The 24,513-nt window shown below is 46.9% G+C and overlaps 2 protein-coding genes across 3 annotated transcripts; one reads left to right on the top strand and one right to left on the bottom strand.

Annotated features, from left to right (window-relative positions):
* The first annotated feature begins 3,075 nt into the window (after positions 1-3,075).
* On the top strand, positions 3,076-9,792 carry LOC118086793 (melatonin receptor pdcr-1-like). The gene is made up of 2 exons (XM_035118785.3): positions 3,076-6,404; positions 9,548-9,792. The coding sequence occupies exons 1-2, from the start codon at positions 5,279-5,281 to the stop codon at positions 9,790-9,792; spliced, it is 1,371 nt and encodes a 456-aa protein (XP_034974676.3). The 5' UTR covers positions 3,076-5,278.
* Positions 9,793-12,991: 3,199 nt separating this feature from the next.
* On the bottom strand, positions 12,992-24,133 carry LOC118087707 (sulfotransferase 2B1). Of its 2 annotated transcripts, none has more exons than XM_035120633.3 (6): positions 23,819-24,133; positions 19,631-19,839; positions 18,025-18,151; positions 15,425-15,519; positions 13,923-14,103; positions 12,992-13,560 (listed from the first exon to the last, which is right to left on the bottom strand). In XM_035120633.3, exons 1-6 carry the CDS (start codon positions 23,955-23,957, stop codon positions 13,454-13,456), a joined length of 858 nt encoding a protein of 285 aa, XP_034976524.2. In that variant the 5' UTR covers positions 23,958-24,133; the 3' UTR covers positions 12,992-13,453. The 2 variants fall into 2 exon arrangements, with proteins under 2 accessions (XP_034976524.2, XP_088528087.1); XM_088671961.1 differs by having other exon boundaries at positions 13,004-13,560; positions 18,025-18,154; positions 23,819-23,964.
* Positions 24,134-24,513: the final 380 nt, after the last annotated feature.

The raw sequence follows: 24,513 nt of genomic DNA, 5'->3' as shown, positions 1-24,513 counted from the left end.
TGGGGATGTTAGGTGGTGTTGTACCACACTTTCCAGTGCTTTCCCCACCATCATTTTTCACCTCTCTGATTTTACCAAAGTAGGAGCCTGTTTTTGCTCTGCATATCTCAGAACTGCCAGGCAGACTCCCAGCATCAGGGCCAGCCCTACCATTAGGCAGAGGAGGTGGCTGTTTCAGGCAGCAGATGCTAAGTGTTGATTGTAAGGTTGAGAAGGCTTCCCCATTCTAAGTGTTGCAGTTGGTTCACAAACCCATAAAGATAACCAGTTGATTGACACAACCCAAGACAGAGTGGGTTGGGGAGGCTTATTACAGGCTTGCAGCTGATCACCTCCCTGTGGTGTTATTTTGCTCGGTTCCTGGCTTTGCACAGCTGATGATTCAACAGGCCTGCTAATCAGGATTTGCCAGCCTCCTGTTGAGCGACCCAATTTAGCCAGAGGCAAAGGAGGCCAGGGGAGGTGCCACAAAGCAGATGTACCCCCTGCAGCAGGGAGCCCACCTCATTAGAGACCGCTTAACCCGTGAGCCAGGCCTGCAGGCTGGCAAATTAGGCAGCCACAACACAGAGAGACGGAGGCTCAAAGCCCTAATGAATCATTCAGCAGTTGCCTGTGGCACACTTGAAAGGGAACATGGCCTGCTCCAGGAGATCAGAGGCCCGGCTTGTAGTAGAAGAGGTCCCTGGGGGGAAGCTGCCCGCCCCGTCTGGAGCACAGTGCCGAGCATCACTTGCATTGTGAGATGGGAACTGACAGAAACTTATGTCTAGAGCCAGCTTGAAAGGGAATGTGTCCGTGCCAGTTTTTGAAAATCCCCCTTGTCCAAGCAGAGCTCTTTTCCATTTTTTTAAAATATATTTTATTAATTTTCCAATTAAAACCAATTATATCACATTCATTATTTCAAATTATACACATATATATATCAATCAAACCGAATGTTATGCCAAATCGTCTAAAGAATTTTTTATTTGGGTTCCCATGCTTCAAGAAATTGGGGATTCCTCGCAACCGTCCACTGCCGTCTTTTTTCTAAAGTTCAAATCGTCCTCCAAGTTCATAATAATCCAGATCTTCCCCTTACAGTCACATAGATGTTTTCCACTTTCAACCGATTGTTTCCCAGCTGCTGAGATAAATATCAAACAAGGTTTCACAAATGTTCTTTCTCCTGTGTGAGTTAATCAGTCCAGCCTCCCCATAAATCTTCTTAGTCTGGAGCTCCCTGTTGCGTCGAAGCAGCGCCATCTTAAAAAGCTCAAATCACTTTCGTTTTCTCTCATAGCCATGAAGATTAACGATCTTTAAAATTTACAGCTTTTCCAGGCAGAAGACCCAAACATCAAACCATAAACTCTTGGTAAATTAATGGATCTCCTTGCCCTATAGCTGAACTTAGCTTCAGGTCGCTGCTCCAATTCAAAGTGCGTCACAGCTCATAAATCCTCCGAACGCGTCCAGGACTCCTTCCGTCCGACTAGGGGGGGGGGCTTTTCTCATCGGCAACTCCACATCTTTAAAAAATATGCTCAGTAACAACAGTTTATAAAGTTCAACTCACACAGTCTTTTGCTTCTCTTTCACTCCAAACAAGCCAGGACATCGCGTCTGGGACGATACGAAGTAACTCATATGAAGAAAAATAAAAAAAAACTCAATTCCCTTATCGCTCCGTCCCCATCAATCCTTCTTCCAGGTGATATACAGCCTTTAACTCCTCTCCCTCAGCAGCATAGATTTCTCAGCAGTAAACAGCGCTTCTTCCCCTCCTTCTGAAGTATGTCCATAGATTTAAGCCTAATTATCTTCTTTAACCATGGAAATCCCCGCCATGCAGATTAGCGTCCGGGAGTCCTGGCCCTCGTAAGTGCTTTTCAGCCCAAGCTCCCCCCACTCCATAAACAGTCGGAGTGGGTCTGGGGGCATCGCGGGCCAGCAGCCCCTCTCCGTAACCCCCGGAGAGGGTAGGGGGTTGCCATTTACTCCCCTAGCAACCGCCAAATTCCTTACGAAGGTCAGAGGGATGGAAAACAGGTCCGCCATTCCTGCCGGCGGAAACCGGAACCAAGCAGAGCTCTTTTCCAAGCGGAGCTCCTTTTGCTGCCCCACACTTTCTCCTCCCTAAATCTGGAGATTCCCTGCACTTTGAAAATCCGAATAGGAGAGCTACATTGATTTGATTACATTGGAAATCTTAGATTTAGGGAGGAGAAAGTATGGGACAGAAATCACTGGAGAAAAGCGTGCACAGAAGAGGGGGAATTATAGGAGGTACAGGAAGTTCACAATCCACATTAAGCAGAGGTGGGGATGGGCCAAAACATTTACGCCTCCCCCCCCCCCGATTTTGGAATCTCTCCACCCACCCCGCTTTGCATTTCTTACCCATAAAAATAGTGGAGACAAGACAGAATATGCATCTTATGTATTTGCAGATCCTGCCAAAGAATTGCAACACACCAACATACCAACCTGCAGCAGACTCCGCCAACCTGGTACCTTCCAGATGTTCTTCCTGTGCTGGCTGAGGCTGATGGGAGATGCAGGCCAAAACATCTGGAAGGCACCAGGTTTGTAAAAGCTCATTCACACCAATCAAGCGGCATAGTGACATGTTTTGAAGTGCAGGACTTCCTCATGACAGCCCTGGTTGTCAGGCCTCCAGAGATCCATATACACAACAATTCTATTCTAATTCACTGAGAGTAAAATCCATTGAACTCAACCATACCTACTTCTGACTGCGTAGGTTCAACTTGTAAAATGCTTTGAGCTTTATCAAAAGATCTTCTGCCAGCTGAAGTTAATATTTATAATTATTGTTATTAATTAAATTTGTATACTGCCCTTCATCCAAAGATCCCAGGGCATTTCACAACAGAAAAATACAAAATAAGAATATAAAATACATTTTGCTTTCAGCTCCAGGTAGGTAGCCATGTTGGTCTGACGTAGTTGAAACAAAATAAAAAAATTCCTTCCAGCAGCACCTTAGAGACCAACTAAGTTTGTCATTGGTGTTGTGTCGTGGGTTTCTTAATAGTAATCATTCAGTGACGACATCTTCATAACAACAGCTCTTTATTTAAGGCAACAAGACAAGACTGAGGGACTGGGGCAGGGACACTATATTTATAGAACAAGGGTTGGGTGAGGAAAACCCAATAGCGGGAACCAATAGTTTTCTAGCTTTCCGGCGGGACCCACTCAGACTGAGGACTGTACTTGTTCAAATCTCCACTCGGCCATGAAGTTCACTGGGGACTTTGGCCCAGTCAGTGCCTCTCAGCCTAACCTACCTCACAGGGTTGTTGTGAGGTTTGAATGAGGACTGGGGGAAACTATGGACACCATTTTGAGATCCTTGGAGAAAGTGGTGGGGTATAGATGCCATAAATAAAAATAAACAAATGAGGACCATGGTTTCTGAGTCGTGAGTCGTGCGCTACTTTCAGATAGATCCTACATCCCATCCCGCAATGTGGAATTCAGTTCCATGTGGAAGCACAAGGGTGATCATCATGAAATGTGAATGAGCTGGAGAGAAGAGGAGGAGGAGGAGGAGGAGGAGGAGGAGGAGGAGGAGGAGGAGAGGAGGAGGAGTTTGGATTTGATATCCCGCTTTATCACTACCCGAAGGAGTCTCAAAGCGGCTAACATTCTCCTTTCCCTTCCACCCCCACAACAAACACTCTGTGAGTGGGGCTGAGAGACTTCAAAGAAGTGTGACTAGCCCAAGGTCACCCAGCAGCTGCATGTGGAGGAGCGGAGGCGCAAACCTGGTTCACCAGATTACGAGTCTACCGCTCTTAACCATTACACCACACTGACTCTCCTACGAAAGGGGTTTTTTGACATCTCTATGACAAGCAGTATTCCAGCTTTCATATCTTTGCCAGGAAAATAAACTTACTGGCTGAATTAATTTCTGCTTGGCACATGGCTGTTAAAGGCACAACAGGGTGTGTGAGAGTGAGAGAAGGCAGCCTTTTTATCATCCTCAGTGACCACAAAGCCAGCCAGGAAAAGCATATGGGTGTGGTGGCCAAGAGAAGAAAGCTAGGGGTCATAAAGAAGACTTCCTTGGACTCAGCTCTTCCACAACCCTCTTTGATCAGGTTGGCCAACAGGCTAGGATGATGGAGCCACATCTAGGTAGATAAAGGCTGGCATGAAAATATCCTGCTTGTGACGAGTGACATGTTTTTACCACCAGCACCTCACGAGAAAAGAAGCCAATGCCCAGGGCCTTATCAGCAAAGGAACACAGGAAGCAGCCTTTTACCAACTCAGACCATTGGTGCATGCAGCCCAGTATCGTCTACACTGACTGGCAGCTGCTTTCCAGGACTTCAGGCAAGCCTCTCCTAACCGTGCCTAGAGATGCTGGTGGCGGTTGAACCTGGGACCTTCTACATGCATCACTCTATTCATGGTGCATCCCTGGAACTGCCACTATCACGGCAGTATGAGATCCCTTGCTGACAATAAGAGAGCCCAGTATTTCACACTGTCACTGTGGAACCAAGCCCTAATACTTTGCTCTGAGCTCCAGGGCTGTCTTTGTTGCCGTCTTTCCCAGTTCTATACATGGCAAATGCCTCAGCATGCCTAATTCTGCAGTCACACCCACCCCATACATTCAAGCATTCTGATATCACTTTAACTGCTATGACTTTCCCCCAAGGAATCCTGGGAGCTGTAGTTTGTTAAGGATGCTGGAAGCACTGTAGCTCAATGAGGGTTCTCATGGCAACTCTCAGCACCCTTAACTACAGTTTCCAGCATTCTTTGGGGGAAGGCATGAATGTTAAAGTGGCAGAAGACTGCTTTAAATGTATGGGGTGGATGCAGCCTGCATCAGTTTGTGGTGTTCAGCACCTCAGCAGGACATGCTTCAGCTGCAGGGATGTTGATGGACTACAAGTCCCATCATCTGTGGCTGTTGGCAGGTACGGATTGCAGGGGTTGGCTACCCCTGTCCTGTTACCTGGGCATGATTTGGGGGGCTCTATGTGTGAGAGGAGTAGAAGAAGAAAGTGTGAGAAATCCAGCCAGGGCCACAAGGACCTTCAAGCCCCCCAGTCCCAGCTGTTTGAGGCCTTCCATCCTGAGAACAGAGTTCCAGGTGCAAATTGCCTCCTTCATTGCCCCCACCTCCCAGTGCAACCAAAGAAGGCATCCTGATGGTTACTTCTCCTCCTGAGGAGGATATGTGAGGCTCAGCTCCACAGACTTAAGGCTCCTGAAAGGCTAGCAGGTGTGCTTATCAACCATGATGATTCCCTGCTATATCTTGCTGCTGCTGCTTCTAAAGCTAGCAGGCACCTGGGCTGCTCAAAAGGGAGAATGCGATGTGGCCTGGACTCCCATGACTAAAGGAACAGAGCAGCCAGAGTCTAGAAAAGGAAACCTGTTGGCTGTACAAGAAAGAAAAGATGCAAGGAGAGATGGGCATGCCCTGGGAAAACAAATTCCCAACCTGAAGTGGAAGGAAGAAGCCCAAACAATTGAGCCAAGACCGCCTGAGGATCTTGTAGGGGAGCAGCCCCCCAAGAAGGACCCCCGAGTTAAAGAAGGTCCCCCCTGGCAGCAGGGCCCTTGCCCCAGCAATGGTGGCCCTCAGCAGTGGTGCGGCAGCTGGATGGTGAAAACCAGCTTGATCTGTGCTTTGGGGCTGCTGGCCCTAGTGGGCAATGGGACCATCATCACAGTCATTGCCTCCTCTGTGTCCGGCTGGAGTCACAGCACCCGCCTGGTGCTGCTGTCCTTGGCTGCGGCCGATACCGCCCTGGCAGTGCTGGTGGTGCCCCTCAACCTCTACCGTAGCTTGGTGGTGGGGCCGGTGGCAGAAGAAGGGGAGGCGTCGTCCTGCCGGGCGGTGGCCTTCATCAACTGCTGCATTTTTGGGGCTTCCCTCTACTCCTTGGCAGGTGTCTCCCTGGAGCGCTACGTGGCCATTTTCTACCCTCTGCACTACAGGCGCCTGCTGAGCCACAAGAGGGTGGTCCTCCTCATCACCGCTGCCTGGCTCCTGCCGGCCCTTCTGCTGGTGCCGCTGGCCGTGCCGGGCCCGGGAGCCATGCTCCAAGTTCGCTTCTCGGCCTCAGCCCTGCTGTGTGAGCCAGACTATGGCTCAAACACCACCTACTCCCTCTTCATAGCGGGCACCATTTTCTGCCCTGCTGCTGGGACCATCACCTTTGCCAACCTGTGTCTGTGGCTGGCAGCCCGCTCCCAATGCCGGCGTGGGAAAGGGGGCAGGGCCCTTCCAGGGAAAGAGGCAGGGCTGAAGATGCGCTGTGTGCTGCAGTTGGATGCTGCAGCCCGCATCCTCCTGCCTGTCGTCATCGCCTTCTATGTCTGCTGGGTGCCCTGCATCGTCACCATGCTGTACAATGGTGAGTGTACAGAGAGGGGGTGGTTGCTGTTCTGGGGGATCCAAAGAAAACTGAAAGCAAGAGGGGCAGGGGTGGGGGTGGGGTGGCTAGCAATTCATATGCGCCTAGATACACTGCGATATAATTACTACCAGCAGACTCATACCAGACGCTGAAACAAGAACAAAACAGAAAAGATGCTGCAGTTTTGAAATCGGGGGTCCAAATCAGTGTAGTATTGAAAGGTTCGGTCTGCTATCTTGAAACAAAATGGTATCTAATTATATCCAAACATAGATGAAAACTTGCTCCTTGAGCTCTGGAACCAGCATGCAAAATTTGGATACGATATCCTAAGAGGTGCTCAGATGCATAGCAATCAGACAAACAAGTTTCCAAAATATATGGTACAAAATAATGGAAATGCAATACATCTCACAACACCAGGGGAGATTATGACCAGGATCTCAGTAAGCAACACCTGGAGAACAAATTGTTGATGGCCAATTTCAAAGGCTGGTCTGCTCTCCCCTTCTCATGGGTTTTTTAATCTTTAAATTTGACATGGACCAGTCCCAATAGAGGACTGTCCTCTGACAGCAGTTCAAACAGAGAAACTTTGGGCCATGGGCACTCTTAATGCTGCCCGAGGCTCTCCCCACCTCCAAGTACTATGTGCTGTATTGGTTAACTCTACAGCAATTTGTACTTCATTGATTGAAAAGCCAAAGTGATTCAACAGAGAGAACGCAAGCATAATTGTTCTAAATAGGTTATCAGCAGTTTGAAAAACGCTTCAGCAGCTGCAATGTCTGATCTGCTGTTCCCCATCCTGCAAAGAAACATAAAGGACTAAAGGTCTGTATGGATGCAACAACAGAAAACATGTCCCCAAACTATGGGAGATTGTCTGTGTTGCAATTAGGACACAGTCGTTACATACCGGTACACATACACACCCCCACCCCAATTCCCGAAATACTACAGTGCATTATTCACAAAGATTTTTCACAACAATGCGGTCTAGAAGCTTGCTTAAAAACCAACAAAAAAACGACTTTGACCTCATGTACCAAACATAAACAACCTGAAATGTTTACTTGTTTAAAACTTGTTTGACATTAGGGAATTTGATCCTAGAAGGATGGATGAGGTTGGGCGAGTCTTTGCATGGATGGTTTAGGCTGAGGTAATTAAGCACTACAGTTTCAATCAAATTACTGACATTCCTCTTTCCAAGCAGTAAGGAGAGTGTGTCTGTGGATGGCATTTCAAGAGTAGCGGTGGGAAGGACAGAGAAACTAGCAGGAGCCAGTACTAAGACTGTTATGCTAAGATCAATTACCTGGAAGTAGAGATGGGGGAGAAATTTGATTGCTTCAAATTTAAAGGCAAACCTACCAAATCCACACTTTCTGAAACAATTTGCAAACTGAAACACTGCCTCCCTTTTGAAATTCACTAACTTTTGCAATCTGTTTCTCCATCTGAGTAACGTGTATAAACGTGCATATTCTAGGGTACATGGTGGAAATGGCACGCAAAAAATAACTCACGTAACTGCTTTGCAGAAATGGCATTTGACAAAATTGCAAAACAAAAATTGTGTATATTAGGAGAAAATCACATTAAAATGCTGATGGATTCTCATGAAGACTTAAAAAAAATATTAATCCGCTAACTGATGTGAAGTTCGGTGCAGAAAGGAATTTAAGATGGGTTAATTTAAATTTCAGTTTCTCATTTTTCCAATTCGCCCAGCCCTACTTGGGAGTAAGCTCTGTTAAATTCAGAGGGACTTAGTTCAAAATGATCGTGTATCCAAACTGAGTTGGTGTCATAGAATATGGGCTTGCAGGCAACATGGTGGGGGCAGAGAAGGCTGATCCATGATTGGAGTGAATAGGGTACTCCCCTTCCAACCTCAGTCTGCCCGCTCTGCCAGCCCCCAGCAGCCTGCCTTCTTACTTACCCATAACCAGTCCAGAGGGTGGTCCTGCCTGTTAGTTTCCTCCTCCTCCTCCTCCTCCTCCTCCTCCTCCCCCTCTGTCTCAGCATTGCCCTTTGCAGACTGAGCAGGGGGACAAAACTGGAATCAGTTTGCTCTGGCTGTCTTTGACTTTGGCTCCATGTGCTCTTGGACTCCCTGTTTTATGCCTTACCTGTCCTAAGGTGCACCATCTACCAATGCTCCAGGTAAGAGATCACCTTACCTGCTATATATTGCTGCAGACACTGGAGGAGGCATTTCTTAGATGGGAAGCTGCCTTATACAGAGTCAGACCACTGGTCAATCTAGTATTGCTTGTGTACTGACTGGTAGTGACTGTCTGGGATTTCACATAGTGAGTCTTTCTATGCCCTACCTAGAGATGCAGGGGATTGAACCTGGGACCACCTGCATGCAAGGCAGATGCTCTATCACTGAGCTATGTGTTGCATGCACTGAAGATCTGCTCAGTGGTGACACGTAGCAGAGCTTTAACGGAGCAGCCCCCATGGCATGGAACTTCCTTCCAGTGGATATAATACAGGAGCCTTTAAGGACCATGCAAAATCCTTTGGGCATTTTGGTTACTGTAAGGGGGAGGGCTTATAGGGAACAGGGCCCCCCCTCATCAGGTCTAGCTCTTCGCAGAGCAGCAAGTCCAGTAGTGGATCGGATTACAGGAATCAGGAAGTAGAGGGGAGGGGAGAGGCTCTGATATCATGCAAGAGCCTCAACACCGAGTAGAGAAGGAAGCAGCTGGGAAGGAAATGACGGAGCGTCGTTACTCAAGAGTAGCCACAAGAACCTCTGACAGCTATTATGAAATACATTTTTACTTCACCTGACCTCCCCAGAAGGATAATCCAAGCTTGGTCACTGTTAATTTTGGAGCACTATAATGTTATTTTAATAGGTTTTTTGTTTGGTTTTCTTAATATATTGCATTGTATTTATTTCTATCCTGTACATCACTTATTAGAGGTTCTTTTGTACATAAAGCCATTAAGAAATAATGCTGTGAATTGCCCTGAGAGATAGAGATGAAAGGCAGTACAAATTTTTATAAAGAAATAAAAGAAACAAAAAGAAATATTCTAAGATAAAGAATGAAATCAAATAAATGCAGTGCATCCTCCTGGCTAAAACATGCCTTCCCTGTGCTGTCTCGTTCCAGCTGTCACCCACGAAAGAGTCCATGGATGGATTGAGATGGTGGCCTTGTGGCTCCCCATAGGCAGTGGCTTCCTCAACTGCTTTGTCTACTTCTGGACCAACAGGAGCTTCCGGCACAAGTTCCAGAAGATTGGGCATAAGCTGTGCTGGCCCTGCTATCAGGCCACAGAGGACCAATGGTGGCAGCAGCAGCAACAGGAGCTCCCTACCGTCAGTGCAGCCGTGAGCAGCATAACCTCCCGCTAAGGCTCCTCCTGCAACATTAGTCCCTCACCATCAGCTTTTCCAAGAACGCCAGGCCAAACTGTAACAAACCAACACCCATCCAGGCTCTTCTTACTTAGTTCAGTCTGGTTTGAGGAAACCTTGCTGCAGCGTGAGGGCCATTCCTGGTGCACACCTGCAAACTTCAGAAGGATGTATCATTTGGGAGAGGCCTGGATGCCTAAGCAGTTGGAAGGGCAGTTCTGGAAACAGCCATGCCAAGAAGAGATTCAAGAGAGGAGACTCAGTGTCTTACTTGGCTCACTTGGGGGTTATTTTTGTGATTGGCTGGGCTGAACTTGGCCAAGGAACTGGGGATGAGTGCCATTCCACACCACGCCCTGACACGCTTGCTCCCACTTTTCGGAACTGCTTTGCCAAAACATTGGGTGGTTTGCGCCTCCCCAAAGCACCAGGCAACTGCTGGGAATTGGTGATAGAGCAGCTGCAGGCAAAAGTTTTACAGGGGACGTAAAAGGAAAGCAGGGGTCACTGGAACATCAAGTTCAGCAGAGAGCTGCCTCGTCTCCCCCCCCCTATTTATATTTCTATCTCTGTCCTCTCTTTCTATTCCTCCTCTCTTCACCATACAAAAACTTCGGCAATCATTTTGTTCCCCCAGACCCATGGAAAGGAGACTTGGTGGTGAGGAGAGAAACCCTTTTAAAAATAATAATAGTTATAAAATATGAAAAATGGTAAGGGCCATGGTGACTGTTTTAATGCTCCTTTAGCAACCAGACTCTGCCATCCACTTGAATTTTAAGAGTAAGGTTTTAGCTAATGGTTTCCCTCCTCCAGGGTGCTGGGCTGTCGTTGACTGAAAGACACATGTGGGAGACCTATTGACACGTTCTGTAACAGCCAAGGCTCATGAGCCAAGGAAGAAATTGCCATGAAATGAAAACATCTGTGAAGTTGATCTGAGCTGACTTACCTTGTAGAGTCCCCCCCCTTTTTCGGCATGTTGAATTGGCCACGGGCCCAATACCAGACCTCATAACGTCTTGTAATCTCTTCATCTCAAGCAGAAGGGGAGAACCTTTGTCCCTCTGAATGCTGCTAAGCTTCAACTCCTTCAGCCCTTGAGAGTAGGGCCAGTGGGAGTATGGAGGGCCAAAGGCTCTCCACACTCCTCCTCTAAAGAGATGTACCAGGATGCAGTGGGTTAAAACAGAAGACACTTTCACAAGACTGCAAACCCCGCTGAAAAACACCACCACTTGGATTCACCTCATCCCACAGGAGTGGAAAATGCTTGGGCAACTAATTCCTTGTTCCCAGAAGCCATGCGGCATGTAGCACTCCTGTGACTGTTCGTGTTTTTACAGCAGAATCGACCCCCCCCCCAATATCCTGTTGCTGCCCAGTCAGTTTTTACATAACCTTGTCTCTCCCTGCCCCTCATTGCTCTCTTCTTCTTATTTTATACACTAGTTTTTAAATGATTTAGACTGAGAACAGAGAACTGAAGAGATCAACGTCTCTGAATGAAGAGATCAAGGTTTCTGATTCAATTGCCTCCCCCACCCCCAAGATCCTAGCAGTTACAGACATGCAGAAACACAAGCCATTGCAATAGAGAGTGACTAATTCTCTTCCTTGGGAAACTTTTTCCCTCTCCAAGTAGGAATTTTTTATTTTTATTTTTTTGCAAAAAGGCCGGTGGTGGGTAGGGTATTGGGGCAAACTACTTACAGAATTCTGTTGTTGTTGTTGCAACAAAATTGGACTAATATCTCAGGCAGGGCTTCTGTTCAGAAAACTAGCTGTGTTCATGATGGGATGCCAACAGCCCTCTATTTGTTTTCCTTCTTTCACCTGCAATATTCCTTCCTTCCTTCCTTCCTTCCTTCCTTCCTTCCTTCCTTCCTTCCTTCCTTCCTTCCTTCCTTCCTTCTCTCTGTGTGTGTGTGTGGGGGGGGGTTTATTTCCCACTCTGTAGCTGTTGTGCAGCAGGGATTATGCGAAATAGCATGTTTATATCTGATTTGCTTAAAATAGCCATATCGAGAGTATTAATATATTTTTTTTATGAAAAGCAGCATGAAATGATCCAAATCTACTTTGTAAACCCAAACCTCTCTCTAAAACTACCCCCTCTGTTTTATTGTTGTCCAAGCCTTTTAAAAATCCTTTTGTGGCTTGGAGTTCTGTGTTTAAGTTACAATCCTTTCTCTCTCCACCCTCCCCCTTTCCTTTCTGATCTGTAAGTGTTGTGTTCCTTGGAGAAAAATTATTAAGTTATAATTTAAAATGATTAAATAAAAATAAAGATTTTTGAAATAACTTTTGGATTCCGCCTCCTAATTTTTGTTTTCTGCTAGCACTGTCAAAGGCCCCTGGGTTGTGTCCCTGCCCCCATGCCAGTAGTTTGGGGGATGGAAGCAGAATTGCCAGCATAATTTTCTAGCCCTGTTCCTCTGCCTTGACAGAAGCCTATTGTTCAGGATTGACATGGTGAAGCTTTTCCTGACATGGAGATTGGTGCGGGTGGGGGTGGGGGGGAATCTCAATTTCTGGATCAGCATTTCAGTGTGCTGTGAAAGGCAACAGAGCAGGTTGAGAAAATGCCATTGGCAATCTCCTCTGTGCTGCTGTTTTTCATTCTTTTCCATTGTATTCTTCCCCTTTAGAATACAACACTGCCCAAGAACAATTTTGAGCGATGTTGCATTTGTAGGTGGGTGTGGGTGTTGGAACACTCTGTAGAACTCAACTGAGCCTTCCCCTTCCTGGCCCCTGAGCAACAGAGTTCGCTCAGTCTCCTGACGTTATAGCTCATGTGAGGTCTTCTACAGCCTCATAAAAACTATTAATGGCATATGGATTTCTCCCCCACTCAACAGGGTGGCAAATTATAAAATGTGGTGGCAGAAAATGCAAATACAATACTGTACAGGAAAACGATTATAAAACTGACAGGCAGTTAATTCAGTGTGTCAGAATATAACTCACTCCTGTGTACATGGGGCCCCCACTTGAGTATCAGAGCACCACAGAACTATGTCTGGTCCATGTGTGTGAAAGAGAGAAAAATGGGCATCTTCCATCAGCCTCAGCCAACACCCATTCTGGATTTTTAGGTTTGGGTGTTTAACGGATGTGCTGTTGTTGTTTGTCTTTATATATATATATATATAAAGGTTGTTAGCAGTTTATTTATTTTTATTGTATTTTTATGCACATTTTTATGTAAGTGGTAATTCACTCCCCCCAGAGCCTTCCCAACCCCAACCCCCCCAACCCCCGCTCATTGGCAGAGAATGTGGCTTCTCTGAAGAAGATTCCCATTTCAGTCTCATCCATCTCTGGTTAAAGGACCTTAGGTAACAGGAATTTCAGGTAAAATATCTTCGTTGCTGGTGAGGGCCCTCCAGGTGTTTCAGACTACAACTCTCATCAACATCAATGGTCAACTTGGCTGATGTTGATTGGAGTTGTGGTCCAAAACATCTGGAGGGCACCAGGTTATGGAAGGTAGACAGCTTCTGTCTATGTGGGTGACAACCTTGACTCTGAGCTCATTTATATTTTATCTGACATGGGAAAGGTCCCTGCAGAGCCTTTGTCCAGTGGTTCTTTGAACACAGTGGGAATCCCCAACTAGCTATAATCCCTTGGCTCCTGGATCATGTTGCCATCAGTCCATGAAACACGGGCAGCAGTCTCCCATTTCCTGCTGGTACTTCTTGTTGAACATCTCAATCTGCAGCGGGGAAAAGTGGTTCCTCCAGTCTCCAACAATACCTAAGAAGAACACAAAGGCATTGTCTGGCTGGATCAGAGCACAGCAGACATCACCTTGTCCAGCAACATCTGTCCAGAGGCAGCAAACAAGTGACTGAGGAGTGTGGGAAATGCAGATAGTGGATGTCTGTTTTATCTCGACAGGAATGCTGTTCTGCAGAACAGGGGCAGCCACACTAGCAGCCCTGCTCTGAGTTACTGCAGAGCAGGCTTCTGAGATGGAACATGCAGGAGAAACTCTGCCACAGACTGCAGCAAACTAATACTGGGTGTGTTTGGAAGGAGCACAGAGCTCCAGCTGGGGGCAGCAGCTTTGCTGCAGAAGTTCCCACTCGCCCAGCCCTCCTTGTCTCCCCACCCACCTTTCCTCATGAACTGGCTCTTGCTTGGATCCATGATCTCATGAGGGACGAGTGTACCATTCACCATGGTGTTGTTTCTCATGGAAGCAAAACTACAATGCTTCTGGATGGAAGCCATCTGGCCTGGTTGCAGAGGGCAGTCAAGAAAGGCACTCAGTCGCTCCACAGAGCCTTCCAGATCCTGGGGAAAGGGCAGGCAAGGAAGTCCATTTCAGTTTCTCATTTCCCCCAATATTAAATTCAGTTCTGTGCATTTCTGCATTAGTGTGAGATTTATTTTTTTAAGAATGAAAATTCACCGGCATTTTAGCTGTGAATCCCAATACACACACGTTTATGCAATTTTGCCTAATATAAACATTTTTGCAAAGTGGCTTTCTCTTAATATAATGCATGTCATTTTCAGTAATGTAATCATTTTAATGTAAGCTTTACTCATGTTGGTGCATTTCTGTGGGCCTTACTTGTCTTGAGAACTGCGCTGCAAAATTCAGAGAAGTGCGGATTTCAAAAGATTGCTGCTTCAGTTTGCGTATTGTTTCAGAACGTGCAAACAGAATTGAATTTATCTCTTATCCCTACCCTGGGATCACAGAAGTGAGTAGAGGGAAGAAGCTGGACCTTACAGGCTACATCCAGCTGTTGAGAGACACATAAAACACTCATGGCGCAGGCCTGGGACACTCATTTGCCCCTGGGCAAATCAAGATGGGTAGGTGCCTAGGGTTTCACTGGCACTGAGCTTTGCAGCATGTCCAGCTACTCTGCAAAGTTGGTTGTTGTTTTATTAAAACTAGAAAAGGGAACAGAGGAAGCTTATAGCTAGTTAGACCATTGGCCCACCTAGCTCAGTATTGTCTACACTTACTGGAAACAGCACTCAAGGGTTTCAGGCAAGGATCTCTCTCAACCCTACCTGGAGAGGCTGGGGATTGAACCAGGGGCCTTCTGCATGAAAGGCAGGAGCTCTGCTGCTAAGCTATGGCAAAACAATACAGGGAATGTTGAAGCTGCATCAGAGTATTGGTCCATCTAGCTCTCTGATACTGTCTACATACATTGATTAGCAGAGACTCTCCAGAGTTTCAGACGGGCCTTCCCCAGCCCTACCTGGAAATGCCATGGATTGAACCTGGAGCCATCTGCCATGCATAGCAGGGTCTCTGCTGCTAATCTGCAGGTCTTCCTCAAGCATCACCATCCAACCTGTTACCTGAGCTGCCTGCATGAACCTGTCACTCTAGGGCAGGCATCCCCAAACTGCGGCCCTCCAGATGTTTTGGCCTACAACTCCCATGATCCCTAGCTAACAGGACCAGTGGTCAGGGAAGATGGGAATTGTATTCCAAAACATCTGGAGGGCCGAAGTTTGGGGGTGCCTGGCTCACACCCACCCTCCCAAAGCAAGACTTCCCACCTGCTCTCCAAACAAAAGGCCCACAGACAAGGCTGCATCAACTTAACCACCCATATCATGTGCGTGGGGGGCTAGGGGAACTCACCTGGTGCAGTTCCTCATAGGTGATGTAGAAAACATCCAACTCTTCCTTGCAGCTGAGCCAGCCTTTGGTGTGTTCAAACCAGGAACCGTAGTGCACTGTGTGGGGCAAGGCAGAAGAGATGGGTCAGAAGGTGAAAGCAGCACCTTTGCCTTCAACACTCATAATCTTTCTCAGTCTGGGGCGACCTTCTGAGGGCCACATGGTAGCAGTGGCAGGACCAGATGCAAAAGCAGTTGAGCCAATGACTGTAAATGTTACCTTTATAAAGGAGTAGGCTACTTTCAACACACAACGCTCTAACCCCCATCCACAAAAGCAAGTGGCATGATCAGAATTCAAGGACACATTCCAGCCCAGCAAAAGCACTCTGGGTGTCATGCAGGACTGGTGCTGAGGGTGGGTGGGTGTGACTGGGGAGAGTTCCAAGGGCCACATAGAGAGGCTCTGGGTCTGATGTTTTCCATCCCTGCAATAATGCCAGCCAGCCAGTCTACAGGTCTCCCTGGAGGGCAGGGTCCATTCCACCCTCGTGCCCTTTGCTGAGATTTCAGAATGTGGTTAACCCATTCAGTGGCTCTGGCTCATTTAAGCAAAGGTAAATAGCAATGTGAGCAATGTCGCTCTGAATCAACAAATTTCCCCTACTAATGCAGGGAACAGGCTCTCCATCTAAAAGAGGAAGAATCAAAACCAGTTATCTGGCACAGTTGGAGTTGCCACTTCTTAAAAAAAGAAAAGAAGAAAAGAAAGGGTCCTGTGTCTTTAACATTAGTGGTGTGACAGGCAGAAGTTCAATAGGTGCAAGGATCCTTCCCATTCTCTGTAACAGCAAGCTGTCTCAACTGGATTTCTGATTAAACAAAGGTGGTCTCAATAACTACCAGTTCAAGCAAGGTAGAAGCTGGGTTTATTTAGGGGTTCTGCTTTTCAGAACTGCCACTTTGCAATGACTAAAATCACACAGCTCCAAGGCTTTGCAAACGGCAGTGAACTTTGCTAGGATCAAAAGGGAAAACTGACCTCTGCTGTCCTGTGGGTGTTTGCTATAAAAGTGTTTCGTAAACTCATATTAAAAGGGCAGAAGTTCGGGAAGGCATCCAAGCTAACACAGCTGGCAATTTAAGAAGCCACACTCCCTTAGAGTGACCCTCCTGGAATCTCAGTACAAACCTCAGAGAGCAGAAATCAAACAGCTGCTTATTATGCTTTCATATTTGTGTAAGAATTTCAATTACTATTTTAAATTGTTTTAAAAGGGAGGTCAGACTGCCCCAAAATGTTTGTTTGTTTGTTTGTTTTTCAAAACAACAACAACTGGATTTCAAAGAGAAAAAGACACTACTGTTAGCACTAGGGATCCCAAATAGTAGGAATAATAAGACACTTCTAGTGGTACTTGAGATTCCAAATAGAAGCAGTAAGTTGTAGTAGTACTAAGATTGTACTGATAGCACTATAGATCCCAGAGTAAAATAAAAATGCGAGCAAATGTAAGGTGCACAAACAGGCACTATTGGTAGCAGCAAATATCCCAGACAGCACAGGGAGAGAGCTTAAATGTTCTTTTACTGTGTTATTGTGACCTTAAATTTCAGCTTTTATGAGTTTCCTTGTGGCTTTTTAGCAGCAATGATGACATTGAAGTGAACTCAATTTCTGTTGCTGCAGGTAGCATCATTATGGGCCCAGCCCTCAGTGCTGCTGGGTATTTAAATGACTCCAGGGCACAGGCCCACAGTTCAAATTTACATGAAATTTGTATATGCTAATTTAGAGGTACAGATTCAAAATTAGGACAGATTCCAGAGGTGGGAAATAAAAACTCTACCTTTTGCTTACTCTGAGGAATGGGATGCCAACAGGTTTTCCAGGGCCCAGTACACTGTGGATAGGGCCCTCTGCAACTTAAGGTGACTGGGGTCTCCATGACACTCTGTGTCTTGCAGCGCACCCAGCAGCCCTAGGAAAACACCCTGAGCACAGTGTTTCTGCCAAGAGAAATGACCCAGCAACTAGTTTAGAGAACAGATGAGCAAGATGTGAAGTTTATAAAATTATGCACAGCCCAGAGAAAGTGGATAGAGAAAATGTGTCTCCCCCCCTCAATGCTAGAAATCGTGGACTTCCAATGAAGCTGAATGTTGGAAGATTCAGGACAGATAAAAGAAAGAACATCTTCACGCAGCGCCTTCATAGAGATGCCTTCATAGAGAATAAGGCTCTCCACACTCAGAGGCAGTAATGCTTCTGAATATCAGTTGCTGGAAAGCACGCAGGAAGGGAGAGGGCTCTTTGTGCTCAGGTCCCTGGAAGGTTACCCAAAAGGAATGAAAAAGGTTCCCCACCCCTGGGCAACACTGACAGGCTCTCCAGGGTTTCAGAGACACGCGTCTCTTCTGGAGATGCTGTGGATTGAACCTTTCACCACTGAGCTTTGGCCCTTCCTCTAATAGGTAGAAGTATCTATACCGTCTCAAAATTACATATTCCCAAGTGGCTCTGTGTGTGTGTGTAATTGAAGCCATGATAGTTAAGGCATTGTTAGGCAGGCAGCCCAAATGATGACTGTGGCACAGAGATGCCCGACCTGACTCACACACCTGTGCCATCCAAGAAGCTGAGGAGGAACTCATCAAAGGTGCCAGGGTCAGGGAAGAATTTGGCCATCCTGCAGAAGTGATAGAAGGACACAGCAACATCTTTGGGGTTTCTAGTCAGATGGATCACCTGCTGGAGCAAATGAAGAGGCAGAGGGCACACGCCATGTAGGTCAGCATGACGCAGCCCAAGTGGAAAGGACGAAAAGCACCCCTCCATTTTCCTTCCCCTCCATAACAAGAGCCCTTCTGGAAGCAAGCAACCAGCCCCACAATGGCCACCTCGGTGCCTCTGGGAAGCCCACAAAAAAGACCCTCCTGCTGCGGTTGTTCTCCAGGAACTGGTGCCCAGAGGCATACAATATCTGCATCTAGAGACTGCATAGAGTCATCATGACTAATAGTAGCTACGGATAGCCTTATCCTCCCTGAAGTTGTCTAACTCCAAATTTTAAAGCCATCTAAGGCTGCATACAAACCACAACATTTAAAGCACATTTCCAGGATAAACTGTAGCTTACCCTGCATAGAATTAAAATTCTCAGCACTCTTAACAAACTACAGCTCCCAGGATTATTTGGAGGAAGTGTCCTTTAAATGTATGGGGTGCATGCAACCTAAGTGGGCAAGGCTCTTCTTATATTCTTATCGCCCTCCCTTTTACAAACTTTAATGAAATTTTTAAAAAATAAAATACAAAACATAATGTGTCGTCTTCCAGGACAAATACGGTACACGTACGCATGTGAAGTCTTGTACTGTATGCAGTCATCCACATGACATCAAAACAGACTTGGGAAATGTTTTACATTACAGATTAAACTCACATCCACAGGGTATTCTTCAATCTAAAGTATTAAGATAATTTCTCCATAGTGGCTGCTGTGACTAAGACAGAAGGAATTTCGCTGTACTGTTGTTAATAAACGACATGAATCAAGACCATACAGAGTCAAATCCACCTTTCTTCTTATGTTTTTGAGAGTGCTGCTGGTTGTAAGTTTCCTTAAGTTAAAATGCCTGGTGGGAAATCCTGGAGAGCTGCTGCCAGTCAAGTGTTGATGATTAGGGGTGGGGAATCCCTTCTGGGGAGACTTCTGGGGGGCCACATGCCAGTGGTGGGCGTGACCAGAGTCAAAAGTGAGCAGGGCAAAGGGGTGTAAGTTTTAGCTTTGAACAGTAGCATAGTTTCCACACACATTCACACACCCTTCTCTGTTCTCTATAAGCAAGAGCTCAAGGATATATTCCCGCAGAGCAAAAACACACAACGAGGGTGTGCAGCAGGGCCAGTGAGGAGGTGTGGCTTAGGGAGAGCTGGTGTGCTGTGGGGAGGGACCCAGGGGCCAGTTAGAGAAGCCAGAGCTTCACCATGCCTGATGTATCCAATGCTGAGCCAGATGGAACAATAGTCTGCCTTGAAATAAGACAGCTGCTTATGTTCCAACAGAAGGGAATGGCCAAGAGGCTCAGGAGGAAACAGTCATGAAGGCTGCTGCTGCTGCCACCCTCGAACATCTGCCACCTGAGACGGTTACCTAACGGTAGGGCCAGCCCTGTCCTGATGCCATGAGAAATATGACCAGGTATGGGATCTCCTTGCACATACCTTGGGCTTAGCTTTCCTTAGAGAAGCTGATAACACGCAGTAGGGCAAATGGGTGGTGAGGAGGCGAGGGCCTTCTGTCGCCTGGAGAATCTCTGAGAAGTAGGTGTGCTCCAACCATGGGTTCCGGGTCCAGTTGGGGATGTTCTTGGCAGGCTGAGGGTCTCCTTTGCTGTAGATTAAGGTCAGGATCTCCTGCATCCAGGTGGTGCCTAGAGGGGAGGCCAAGAACATAGGCAGGGGAAGGCCTCTGACCACCAACCACTGCAGGACCTCCAGGGACAACCTCATTAATGGCAGGCTTGTTAAAAATAAGGATTGCAATTGTTTTTGTTGCAAGGAAGAAGGCTTCTTCATATAGGGCAGGCATCCCCAAACTTCGGCCCTCCAGAGGTTTTGAACTACAATTCCCATCTTCCCTGACCACTGGTCATGTTAGCTAGGGATCATGGGAGTTGTAGGCCAAAACATCTGGAGGGCCGCAGTTTGGGGATGCCTGATATAGGGTGTAATAAGGTTACAGACTACTGAAGGCAGTCTTTGGTCCACCTTTGGTCACATCCACACTATACATCTGAAGTACATTTAAAGCTTCGAACATGAGTTTGACCAAACTGCGGGAGGCAGTGCAAGACAGGAGTGCCTGGCGTGCTATGGTCCATGGGGTCACGAAGAGTCGGACATGACTAAACGACTAAACAACAACAAAAACATTTAAAGCCAATGAGTTCCACCAAAGGATCCTGGGACCTGTAGTTTCACCCCTCACAGAATAACAGTTCCCAGCACCCTGAAAAAACTGCATTTCCCAATATTATTGGGACAAAGCTATTGAGATACACTGTGACTGTGCACACCCCACACATTTAAGGCACATTCAAAGCACATGACTTCCACCAAAGGATCCTGGGACCTGTAGTTTGTTATGGGTGCTGGAAATTGTAGCTCTGCGGGGGGTAAATTACAGTTCCAGAATTCATAGAATCATAGAGTTGGAAGAGACCACAAGGGCCATCCAGTCCAAACCCCTGCCAAGCAGGGAACACCATCAAAGCATTCTTGACATTCTTTAGAGCATTCTTTAGGTCAGCACAGAAATCAAAGGGACAGCTTAGGAATCTGAAGGCCTTAACCCCATGCAGACCCTTCAACTTCCAGCCATCACCACTACAACCCTCTGGTCATCAGAACATTGCCTCATCTCCTTCTCCAAGATGGGCTACTTTCCCAGGCTGATGAGCTCCAGCTGGCCTCACTTCCCGCTACATCACACACAGAAACCACCTTCTTGACCATTGGACCCAATATTGGTCTTGTCCACTCAATCAGCTGCAGCCTGTCTTTGCATGCAGGGGAAGTCCCTAGATCACCAAGGGCTTGAGACTATCGGCTACCCTCACCTGGTTTAGCTGGTCATCAAAGCAGTTGCTGGGGTGTGGCCACTGTCACATGTTGACAGGTTGTAGGAGCCACAATTCAGCGCTGAGTATAGGATGGGTACCAAAGGTGGACAAACTACCCCAAAAGGAGTATGACATGTCTCCCACCACAAGTAATACCCCTCTCCTAACACTCCATACACCTCTGTCTATCAGTATTCAAGCTGGATATGAAGTGCAACCCACCCACCCCTGCAATTAAACTACACATTTTTCAGTGCATCTTCCAGTTTCTCCCCTCTAACTTGATTGCCATTTAGGGGGAAAGATCTCTTAGTTTAAGGAGCACCTTGGCCTTCCACTTTACAAACTGCCTAATCTTGTCTCCATGATAAAACAAGAGGCATCCCAGAAAGGAAAAAAACAGGTGAGCTGAGCATGTCCTGTTTCTCCCCACACCAATCAGAAATGGATTAATTTGCTTAATTTGCTGGAGCCTTTTAGCAAAGCTGAATTATACAGTGGTGTGGCTACATTCTGACACCACATCCTTCACTGCAGGTATGAGTATCAAAAAGTTTGTTGAGGGTGGTGGTGGTAATCGGGAACTACAGATTGAGTCACCATCCTGTTGCAAAACTGAGCCACTGGTTAGGCCACTGGCTCCATGCAGCTTTGAAGGCCGAAGTATGATGCTGGGACCAGCCCAATGCTATGAACCTGGAGCAACCCAATGTGCCAGGTGACGTCCTATGATTAAAATCGAGATGGACTTCCTCTTTGCACTGCCTGGGTTTTCACTAGACACCACCTATCTCCCACACTCAAAGTTATCACACTATCTAAGGATGGGTGAGACATTTGGTTTGGCTTGCATTTTACCACAAACTTTTCTAATCTGCACATCTCAAACAGCCTGCAGATGAAAACAGAGGTATCTTTTGAAATCCGCCCTTTTCTCAATTTTGCAGTGCAGTTTTCTAAGCAAATAAAGTGTACAGTTCAAAATGCTGAGCCTGATGTGGCTCATGACCACAAGAACCTCCTCTCCCCACAAGAACTGACCTGGACCCTATGATTGTTATCTGAGGCCCTTCTTTGCATGCCCCCATCACAGGAGGCTTGGAGGGTGACAACACACAAACAGGCCATTTCAGTGGAGGCCCCCTGCTTGTGCAATGCTCTCCCCAGAGAGGTACACCTGGTGCCATCTTCATAGTGTTTTAGGCACTGGACAAAGACTCCCCCCCCCTGGATTTTTGCCCTCTGATTTTAAGGATACCATGGCCTCTTTTAGTGGGATAGGACTTGTAGTCCTGTCTTTTTGTGTTTTTAGTCTTTTATTTGAATTGTTGTGTTTTTAGGTTTTTATGGTTGTTTTTAATTGGTTTTAATGTAGGTTGCTTTGAGTTACTTGGTAACATAAGTGAAAGTGTGCCTAAAACTCCATATACTAATGAGAATAATATAGAAAGATGCCTATTAGGGGGAAATTGCTTGCAAAAGTTTTTGTGTAAGGCAAAATTGCATACATATATTAGGAGCAATGCACACTAAGTACATTTGCAACACACATTTAAAACAGAATCATGCCACTTTAAACAGTCATGGCTTCCCCCCAAGAGTCCTGTTTCGTTAAGTTTCTTAATGGTGCTAAAAGTTGTTAGGAGGCAATTCTCCCAATTGTTCACCTCACAGAGCTACAATTCCTGGAGTTTCCTGTGAAGAGGGATTGGTTGTTAAATCACTCTGGGAAGTGTAGCTCTGGAAGAGGAAGAAGAGTCCTTTAACAGAAGGGCTCAGATTCAATCCCCAGCATCTCCAGGTATGGCTGGGACAGAACCTCCTCTGAAATCCTAGAGGGCCGCTGCCAGTCACAGAAGACAACACTGAACTAGATAGACCAAGGTCTGACAGTGTAAGGCAGCTTCCTATGCAGCTATGAGATATTTGTGGCTCAGGGGTACCGCATCTGCTTTGCAAGCAGAGCATTTCCAGATAGACCTGGGAAAGAGAGACCTCTGCCTGAAACCCTGGAGGGCCCCATCAGCTCAGTGGACCAGTGGTCTGTCCAAGGCTATGTACACACTCATTTACCCTGCAATCAGTTACCCGCAACCCATATCTAGCCTGTACCTAACCTGTTGTTTCTTGCAAAACACTGCATTCTGATGCATCGTCCCCTAAATAAACCCTGCCGTATATACTCGAGTCTAATGCGCCATCGGATCTAATGCGCCCCTCGATTTTTGGAACGTAATAAAGGTGAGCATTAAAAAGGTAAAGGGAACCCCTGACCATTAGGTCCAGTTGTGACCGACTCTGGGGTTGCGGCGCTCATCTCGCGTTATTAGCCAAGGGAGACGGTGTACAGCTTCCAGGTCATATGTCCAGCATGACAAAGCCGCTTCTGGCGAACCAGAGCAGCACACAGAAGTGGTACCTATTTATCTACTTGCACTTTGACGTGCTTTCGAACTGCTAGGTTGACAGGAGCTGGAACCGAGCGATGGGAGCTCACCCTGTCGCGGGGATTCGAACTGCTGACCTTCTGATCGGCAAGCCCTAGGCTCTGTGGTTTAACCCACAGCGCCACCCGCATTAGATGTGAGTAAATATGGTAATTAAAATAAAAAGGAAGAAGAAAAGTAACCTAGCTATGTTTCAAGCTGGCCATTTGTACACAGAATAAAGCCACTCCCTATGTCACTGTTTCAGCCCAAGCAATGCTTCTGCTGCAGACAGAAAGAAGGGCAGGAGGTCCGTGAGCCTCTGAGGGGCTTTTCCCTCCACTGCCTCACACAGCCCTTACCTGATTTGGGGTAGGTAACCAGGAGGACATCGGAGCTGCAGAACTGGAAAGTGCTGGCAAAGTTCAGGGACGCCTGGGTGTGGAGATGGCCAGGCAGGCTGATGCCAGCAAAGGTCTCTGTTACGTCCAGCCTGTACATATTTGCTAAGTTGCAGCTGTGTGGGGGGAGAAAAGCAGCAGAAGGCGGGGAAAGGAGACCTCCCTTCTTCCTTCCCGCCCCAGACTCCGGAGTGGGGGGTGGGGGGAGGAGCGAGGGCTTCAGAGAGGCTGCTTCTGTTTAAGTCTCGCATTTTGTGACTAGTACACTCTTTACTCTCTTAAGTTAACCCCCCCCCCAAAAAAGCCAGCGTGCTAGTTTTTGTGTATGTGTGTGTTTTAATGACTTTCGTTGTGAATGTGATTGTGCAGCTAAACAGCTGGCAAGCCTTGCTGTGGTCTGACTGTTTCATGAGAGAGAGGATGATGGCAATAAATCTGCTAGTCTTTAAAGAAGCAGCAAGACTCTTTTGTTGCTTAGACAGCTGGGTGCCCCTGAAATACTGTAAGCGCAGAAACCAGTGGCAGGGGATGAGGCGGGGGTGGGGGTGGGGGTGATTGCGTCTTTCATGTCTGCGTGTGCCTCTGCAACTTAATTTTAAAATGTACTCAGCCCGCTCTTTGGTACAGCGAAGCTCATAGGGCGACATGATGCCTGC

This window comes from Zootoca vivipara, chromosome 6, assembly GCF_965207765.1.
Source record: "Zootoca vivipara chromosome 6, rZooViv2.hap1.1, whole genome shotgun sequence".
Taxonomy (NCBI): domain Eukaryota; kingdom Metazoa; phylum Chordata; class Lepidosauria; order Squamata; family Lacertidae; genus Zootoca; species Zootoca vivipara.
The sequence above is the reverse complement of the archived record's forward strand: the minus strand, read 5'-3'. Positions and strand labels throughout refer to the sequence as shown.